Raw genomic sequence first — 9523 nt, 5'->3', positions numbered from 1 at the left:
AATTATACTAATAAACATTACATGTTTCCAACAAAAATATTTTTTTGCACTATAATTTTTATACATAATCTGTTTTATCATTAACAGAAAGAGAAGAACAAAAGTTAATACTACCAAAAAATTTATATGTCAGTGTCATATCCAACGTGAAACTAAGTTAAGTTTCTTAAAAAGGGTACAAATGAAAAAATAAAAATTGATAAAACCTGCAATAGGAGAAGGATCCATGTGTCTCATATTGAAGTTTCAGAAAAAATCTTGAGAGAACTTGAAATAAAAAACTATACACAAGCATACACCAAAAATTCGTATCAATTAAAAAGTGTAAAGAACAAAAAATTAAATGGTACTTTGTACAATTAAAGTTTTCCTGAAGTTCATCGCTAAAGCACTTGAAATCAACTCAAACCCTTCCTTCAATGTGCAGTCATGTTCATTATAAATATCAGCAAATACATTTCAAGTAGTAAATCAGTTTCTTGCCTTATATTTCACTCTGCTCTAATTTGAGATATTGACTGCTGTAATAGTAAACATTAATAACATCATCCTTGAGATTAATTTCAGTAGCCACTGCCACCATCCTCGTTGGAACTTGCTGTACTGTTGCTTGCCAAGCAGGTGAGTACTAGTTTCTCCGTATTTATATACTACCGCGTCTCTCTTTTCCCAATTAAGAATAATGCTTGAATTGACAACTAGTTGCTTGAATCGGAATACATAACGTGTTTACTTCTATGTTCTATTTTATTACCTCTGCTGCGATGAGAAGTTCATAACACAGGTAATGGAGATGGAAGACTTCTTTCTTTTCCCGGCTTTGGAGAGTAACAGTGAAGCTACCATTTCCTAGCATTTTTAAGTTTAAACTAAGAACAAAGTCTAGCACATGGTCCAGCTTTAATGTGATACCAGAATCCAACAATGTTTCTGCAAAGACAAAATATATAAGTTACTAAAAACATGTAAAAAGTATCTCCACTTCTGATTAACACAGTGCCATGATTGTATTCAGAAAATGGTTCACATACTATGAATTCACATATTCTTCTGTGCACAACAGCCCTTTGAAGGACACAGCTTTTTATTGTGTGATGCGAGTCAGTGCATCGAGTACCATCGCTGCTATCTTTATCATCCCTTACTCGAGTCCTGTAACAGCTATCATTGCTTTCTACAAGTTCCCCAGTTGTCCTCATGATACTGGGTGAACACTAAAATTATGATTCCCACAAGGAATCAAACTTGGGACGAACTGTAAGAACTTTTTTTTTTTATTTTTTGTTAATTAGCATTACTTTTCTGCCACTTTTGGCTAATTGTGATGATGTAGATGAGTGACGATATTATTGGGCTTACCATACATCCGGGATTAGCCCGGACAGTCCTGGTTTTTTTAGTGCTGTTCGGGATTGCAAAATGTCCGTCATTTTGAGAATCTGAACATGAAAATAGCTACCTGTATTGAATATTCAAGACCAGAATTTATGACTGGCAAGGATCAATCAAATTTATACCATCTTGTGTCAAAGAATTGCTATGCACTCTTAAAAGAAAATAATGATGTTCAGGAACAAAAAATCTTCTCAAGCGCAGACAATTTTCATAATTCTAGTATCCAATACTTAGAGTTGTGGAGAAACAGTTTTGATAAAGTTAGTACGTTTCAGTGGATAGATACATTTATAAACTGAAATTGCTTGGTCTGATTTACAAGAGAGTGCACAAGTTATTAATGCAGTTGTAAAAGATGCCATAAATATTGATAACCTAATTGATGATCGTATATTGTTGAAGAAGGTAATTTAAAACCAAAAGGTAGGTTGTGCTTCAAGTTTTGAAAAAGCCCCACATACTATTGAAGAGAAGTGGCAAGCAATTTTTAATGCATTTCAAAAGACTGATATTTCATATACCAACATTTCTAAAATGGTTGATTTTGCTATGTCTTTGCCTAGAACATCTGCTCCAATTCAATTATGGGGAATATTTATTTATTTATTCAAATTTCAGATACAGCACTTGTAAGGCCATTTTACACTGAAAATTCTAATAAATCAACAAGAACAAGTCAAGATGGTTTTAGGTAAAAACAAAAAGGGATACATATAAACAGATAAGACATAAACAAGGAAACAAAAAAAAGATTTACATATTCATTCTTAGAGAAGATCGGGGGCAAAAATGTCGATGTTTGTAGGTAGTTTATTATAGAACTGTGGCAGCCTATGAATCAGAGAGCGCTGTATAAGGGAAAACCTAGCGGTAGAGTTGGGGAACAATTCAGTGTTTCGGGTCGATCGAGAGGGAACTCTGAAGTTGAATTCTGTAAGCAGAAATTCAGATCTTAATTTTCCATTGATGATATTATAGAAAAATTTCATATCGGCCATATCACGTCGGGTCTGCAGTAACTGAATGTTCAAAGTAGTCAGGATGTCAGGTTTCTGAAGATGCCGCAGAGAAGGAATTCTATGACGAACAATGGCGGTAAATAAGCTGAGGATGGAATCCATGCTAGAGATATTTGTATTGGAAGCCATGGCCCAGACTGGAGAGCAGTATTCGAGAATCGGAGAAATGAATGACTTGAAAAACAGGCGAAGAGAAGTTGGAGTATCAATTTCAGTGACTCTGTAGAGGAGGCCTAAGAGGCACACTGCACTTTTAGTTGTAGCTGCGATGTGTTCCTTAAAGTTCAGTTTTTCATCTATGATAACACCTAGATCTTTTTGGGTCGCAATTGTAGCAATATTATTGTTTTCAAGAACATAATGAGAATGTATTTTGTTCTTTTTTAGAGAGACTGTGACGGAGGAACATTTCTGCGGGTTAAGTTGTAGATTCCACTGCTTACACCATGTGACAATTCTGGAGAATTACAGCATTTTGTGTGGTTGAGATTTCTTTGAAAAGTTTACAGTCGTCAGCAAACATGAGTATATTGACAGGAAGTGACGAAAGTCTTTGAGGGAGATCGTCCATGTATAGGATGAACAAGAGAGGGCCCAAGATGTTCCCTTGTGGCACCCCAGACAAGACAGGAAGAAAATCAGAAGAGGCGACCGAAAGGGTGACATGCTGTTGTCCGTGAGTGTAGATAATCCTGAATTAAGGAGAGAAATTTGGCATGTATGTTAAATCTAGTTCGTAATTTGTGAATAAGAAGAGCATAGTTTATTTTGTCAAAGGCTTTTGAAATATCCAAGTATATCACATCTAGCTGCAGAAAGAGGTAGACTTCTAGTATCCACTGTTAAACATCTGCTGAATATTAAAATTAATTCAGAACTTTCATGTTGTGAATTTTATGATGTTATTAAAAAAAAACAAGCCATTTCTGAAAAAAAGTATTGTTTAGTGAAAAGTACAACTGTGTCAACTAACAGATAATGCTACCTAGAACAGAGAGGTTTCCTAAACATCAGAAAATGTATTATTCAATTAAACATTTGAAAATTAATTGATTGATTTTAGAAAATAATGTTAATATTTTTTCTAGTACAATTTATAGTTTAACACTAGGACGGTTCCGTCATTTTGACGGGTGACTATTATTATTAATTTTGACAATGTTAAATTTTCTTTACGGCTTCCATGTTTTGTGACTTTTAATATTTATTCGACCTGTACACTTTCAGAAAAATTTGAACATAAATGTCATTCCTGAAGTATACTACAATAGACTACTACTTTTAAGTACGATCACCTGTCATTTTGACAGGTGCGTTTTTTATGCACAGCCGTCTTTATACAATAGCGGGATCACAGCGCACATGAACTTTGTTTCATTTTGGTTATTGTTGTTTGTCGAATAGACTTACTTTCAAGTTTAGAGTAAAGCATTGGTAATCTATATCCATTTCTTGTATTTGCCTTAGTTGCGTGTGCAGTATGTTGCAGGAGAGAGGTTTACAGGATCATGATATAGCTCATTACCTCCTTGAACTGTCAGATGTCGAATAAGAGGACAATATTTATGATGAAGATGATGAGCTGAGGGAAGATATTATCAGTGCAGGAATACGTACTGATTACCTACCACCTACGAATTTGTCAACAGATTCTTCTTCGGATGAAGATGTGCAACATGACATCAACAAAAGACAGGGTCGGCAGACTGATGATTCATCCTTTTCAGGTGAGTTTTCTTATAATTCTAATTTTTTATGATAAACACGAAAATTATTTTTTTCAAAAATTCCCGCCAAAGGAAAGGTATATAATACAAATGGTTAGAAAATGGTTTTACAAATACAATATATCCAACCAAATGCATAAATGGAATATATACAATATAGTTTTCGTGATCTGAATGTAACAAAATATTCATATATTTACTTTGTGTCATATCACACTTTCTGAATCCTTTCTTTACAAAGCCAATATGTACCCCTCCATCGGAAGTCTAAAATGTGATGTATATATATAGTATAATATAATGTAATTATAATACATGCACACTTCATTTTTCACATGTAACATTCAAAATTATATTCTTTCATTTTCTAAACCCGTCATGCTCAACTTCATGTAGGCGAGGGAGAGGACGAGGTCAAAGCCGAGGTCGTTTGCAGATTTGCTTCCCATTACCAGTCTTACCCATGGTGGGCACAATAAAAAAGTCTCCTGATGGGACTACGTGGTCTATCATTTCACCTGAAGATGGTCCTGGTAGGAGAGGTTCACAAAACATCCTGCGAAATAATTCTGGACCTACAGTGCATGCAAAGAGACACATAGTGAAAGGATGTTATGCGAGTTCGTGGAGTATTCTTATAGATCAAAACCGAACGTAGGACATGTGAAGATCTTCAGACTGTCGACTGGATTTTAGAAAATGAAGCCTTAGAAGCAGTGATTGTGCTCATGTACGTGCGAGGTGTTTATGGTGCAAAAAGTTTTCCTGTGAAAACATTGTGGTCAAAAACGTGGGGACCACCATTTTTTTCTAATACAATGCCCAGGGATATTCTTATTGAAATTTTGAAGTTTCCTCGTTTTGACGATAGAAGTACCTATCAACAGAGACTCGTAACAGATCGTTTTGCTGCAGCTTCTCCAATGTGGAATCCATTCGTCGCAAATTCAATTGAATGTTATGATCCTAGTGAAAATGTCACAACAGATGAGCAGCTTGCAAAGCTTGCTGCCCATTTATTCAATATATGAGCAACAAGCCCGACAAGTTTGGAATAAAATTTTGGCTTGCCGCAGACGCTAAATCCAAGTACATGGTAAATGGTTTCCCTTACTTGGGCAAGGACAATGATCGACCATTGAATAAATCTTTGGCAGAACATGTAGTCATGAAGATGGTACAACACTTCATGAATAAAGGGGATAAATATTACTACCGACAATTTCTTCACTTCGAAGAACTTGTATGAGGACTTGAAGAAGGGCACCAGCATCGTTGGAACTATAAAGAAAATTCGAAGGGAAGTTCCTGGATCTGCAAAACTTAGTGCGGGTCCTTTGTACAACACAGTTCTCTAGAAATCAGGGGATACCACTTTGACATCCTATCAAGGGAAAGTAAAGAAAAATGTTGTGTTACTTAGTACAATGCATCAAAATGTAACAATTGACAAGAGTTCAAAAAAACTACCAGGACTTTACTTAATTCCTTTTGCTCCATCAGGAGCATCGGGCTTCAGTGAAATGCCTCCATTTGGCTCTGTGACGTGTCAACTCCTTGACCTCTCTCCATGTTTTTCCTTTCTCTGATGCTTCTTCTTCTATTGTTCTCTTCCATGTTTTCTTTGGACATCCTATTTCTCGGGCTCCTTGGGGGTTCCAGTTTAAAGCTGCTTTCTCTATTGCGCCAGTTGGTTTTCGTAGGGTGTGTCCTAACCAACTCCATTTTCTTCTTTTTATTTGGGTTGCAATTGGCTGTTGTTTAGTTTCCATAGTTCTCCATTTCATATTATTTCTGGCCATTTTATGTTGAGGATATGCCCAAGACAGCAATTAATAAAGGTTTGTATCCTTTTTGTGTCAACTTGTGTGGTTTTTTATGTTTCGCAAGCATACAGTAAAACTCATTTTACATTTGTATTGAAAATCCTTATTTTTGTCTTTCTACAAATACTGCAGGCTTTCCAAATAGGATACAGTTGTATAAATGCCACATTGGCTTTCTCAATTCTATTTTGTATGTCTTCATTTGAACCTCCTTCTTTTATTATGTCACTTCCTAAGTATGTAAAGGACTCAACTTGTTCAACCAGCTCATGACAAACATTCAATTTTTCTTTTCCTCTTGCATTGACTCTCATTTCTTTAGTCTTGTTCACATTAATAGTGAGTCTTGCTATCTTCACTTCCTCCTATAGTCTTTTTAGTTTCTGCTTCATGTCGCTAAGTCTTTATGCTAATAAGCAGATGTCATCCGCAAAATCTAAATCATCTAGTCTATCTTTGAGTCCCCATTGTAGTACTGCTCGTAGTAGATGCAGTTATGAAGAAAACGATGGGTTGCAGGAAAAGAGGAATACAACGGGGACAATTGGGGGGGGGTAGGGGGAGAGCATATTAACTTTTCTACTGAGATTTCGACCTGCGTATGGAACTGGTGGCCACGCACCATCTATCCCAAGATCTCCTCAACAGGTGAGAGTGAGGCCAGTAATCGGTAGGTAGAGCCTGGCCGTCATGGGCTGTTGTGTCACAGGTTATCATCAGCATTACATTAAGTTACCAAGAACAAACATGAATTTAATCTATGTAAAAGTGGAGGAACAAATTACAAAATCTACACAATCATTAGCTCTTATGGCAACACATAATTAACGTAACTACCACATATTTATTTTAAAAACATAAACACATTTAGCTCTGTTTGTTTACCACATAATTTTACATCATATGCTTCTTATGCTTGGTCACGTATTAGAATGGTGGTAGATTAATAATGAGAATAGCTGGTCTTATTAAAACTTGTTACACATTACATATCCTGCTTCATAAGATATTAAGTCGGAAGCCCATCAAAAATACACAACCATTGTTTCACTGTAAAGCCTTACCTGTATTAACAAATTTGAGCACACGACTGTTGGTTTCCTTGTCCACAGGACGAGAAAGTGATGCCCCACTTGGTACATCCCAGGGGGCTGTTTCTTTCTCTCCATCTTCGAGGATCTTCTTCCTTGGTTCTGGTTCAGTTAGGTTCTTGCTGTAGTGGGACAACCCAAACTGAGCTACCTGAGTGGGGTAATAATATCCTTGGCTCTCCCATTGTGTAGATATAGGTACGCCTAAAACATGGAAAATATATATTTAGTAACTCATCAGGTCATTCCATGTCAATTGGCCCAGGCCATGTCATGCACCAACACAGATTTATATGAATTTTGTATTCTTGTAGCTTTGAACTAGGTAAGAAACCTATCAATTTTTTCTTGGCCTTATACTTTTAGTTACAGGAGGTCAAAGTTTTCAGAATTTGGTTACACATGCTGCTCCTGACTTTTCATTGCAGGGGTGTAGTACAGTAATAAAATAATTATATTTCAGCATGCAACCATGAAATTTTATTTTCTATAAGCCAATCAAAGTGTGCAGTCAAATAAAAAATGTCTGAAGACTTGTGTTTTTCACATTGTTGCAAAAATTAATATTTTAGCCATAGGCGGTCCTTCGAACTTGTCTGTAATTGTGTTTCATTAATCGTCTAAGTATGCTCTAACATATTATGAAGAAAAAAAAGGTTGTGGGGTTTTGATGGCTTATGTATAAAATTTATGCTAATATTAACATACATTTGCATACTGCGTGGGCTAATAATTTGGAACCACCTCTTTGAAAGACAGACAAGCTAATACAAACAAATAACATGTTGCAAAACATGATGTGGGTGAGGGGTAAAACCACCCAGGCCATGCTACCAAGATGGTCGCCATCTTGGAATCAAAGTCTGATCACATAACATCAAAATGGACCAGAATTTCATGGGAAACACAAGTGCATATTCCACTTCATCGTAACTTTATTGCAAATGCACTTCAAGGCGAGATCATATCATCATAGTGTTTCAATTGAGTCACCATTAAAATGTATTTTGGCATATTTTCCCTTGGAATAGTTGTTTTTCATGCAAATAAGACTATGTGAGAAATAGGATAAAATTTACATTCATACATGGTTGAGTTATGTTAATACACAATTTTTACGAGTTGTGATTTAACAATTTTGAAAAAAAAAATCATATTTCAAAATTGTCAGAATTTTTTATTGTGCTAATTTTCGAATTTTTTTTTTCAATGTATGAATCTGAAGGTAAAATTTCAGACCAGCGAAAACTCCAGAACAACTCCGTCCCTTCCATGGTCCTACCCAGTTAACAAATAAATACTCTTTTAACTCAAATATGTAATTTTTCTTTGCATTTAAAGTTACATTAAAATGACTCTCCCCTATCCCCAAGACAATACTCATGCTGACTCTACCTTCAATTCAATCATTAAAATTTTACTAGTTTTCACTTTTGAAGCTCAAGGAAATGATATTAAGAAAAAAAATAAGCAGAAAGAATGTAAATTGTAATAACTTCACAACACTTGCAGTATGTCAAAGTAGATGGTTAAGTGGAAGAAAATGTATTAATTAAAGCCTTAACTTCACCATGTATACAAATATGAAATAAATAAATATTCCCAAGAGGACAAGCAGCTAATTAAAAGCACTCACTTCTGCTACCTTTTTCAAACAAGTTGAAAAATTGCAAAATAATAAAATAATTTGAACCTGAAAGTGATTTTTTACATCTTAAGAGTGACGTTTTATCATAGTTTTCTGGAGCTCTTATGACAGATCATAAGTTCTCTAGTTGAAAATGTTGTATATAAAAATAATCACGCTGTACAAATTACAACTTTGCCAGCAATGTGTAAAAAACTACAATGGCAATCACGCTGTACAAATTATAACTTTGACAGCGCTGCAAAGAAAAGTCATATTGGCAATCGCATTGTATAAAATAGAGGAATAGGAGGGTGGAGAGATTCTGTGGCTTGGTTGAATGGAAGCCGGGGTTGTAAGTTTGTGCGATGCATGTTAATCGGATTGTTTTCTAACAAATTTCAAGCATGTTTGCATGTAAAAATTAATAAAAATCTGAATTACTAACACCAGACTTGTTTTTTGACATTTTTCATGAGTTAGCGTATGTGGTTTAAGCCTGAAAGGTAAAAATCCAAGTAAGGAAGTTGGTCCCCTGCGATTCTCCAGTTGCCAGAAGTGCTACGAGAATAGGTAGGCGGTCATAAAAGATTTTATGAGACTCAGTACGCTGTCTCAAAGATTATTCGTCTAAAGATTATAATGTGAAATATTTTACATTATCATCGCAACTAGTTTGCAAAAACGAAATATGTGATTCCACGATTGTGATAGTGTTCAACTAGTTCTTGTTTGGTGCAAAGTGAATTTAAGTGGTTTTACGTGAAAAATAAGAAATATGGAGCAAATATTGGCTGAATTACGAGCTATCTCGAAGTCACAAGAGGAACTTAAACAG

At 35.4% G+C, this 9523-nt stretch overlaps 1 protein-coding gene across 2 annotated transcripts in view; it reads right to left on the bottom strand.

Annotated features, from left to right (window-relative positions):
- Window positions 1-9523, bottom strand: part of Hsepi (D-glucuronyl C5-epimerase) — a 46665-nt gene that overhangs the window by 12970 nt on the left and 24172 nt on the right. For both annotated transcript variants that reach the window (XM_083120326.1, XM_083120325.1), the window contains exons 5-6: window positions 7032-7262; window positions 755-930 (exon numbers count right to left, since the gene is read on the bottom strand). In XM_083120326.1, coding sequence (XP_082976452.1) covers window positions 755-930; window positions 7032-7262 — 407 coding nt within the window. The remainder of the gene's footprint in view (window positions 1-754; window positions 931-7031; window positions 7263-9523) is intronic.

Source organism: Lepisma saccharinum, chromosome 4 (assembly GCF_977018435.1).
Source record: "Lepisma saccharinum chromosome 4, izLepSacc3.1, whole genome shotgun sequence".
In the NCBI taxonomy this organism is placed as follows: Eukaryota; Metazoa; Arthropoda; class Insecta; order Zygentoma; family Lepismatidae; genus Lepisma; species Lepisma saccharinum.
The sequence above is the reverse complement of the archived record's forward strand: the minus strand, read 5'-3'. Positions and strand labels throughout refer to the sequence as shown.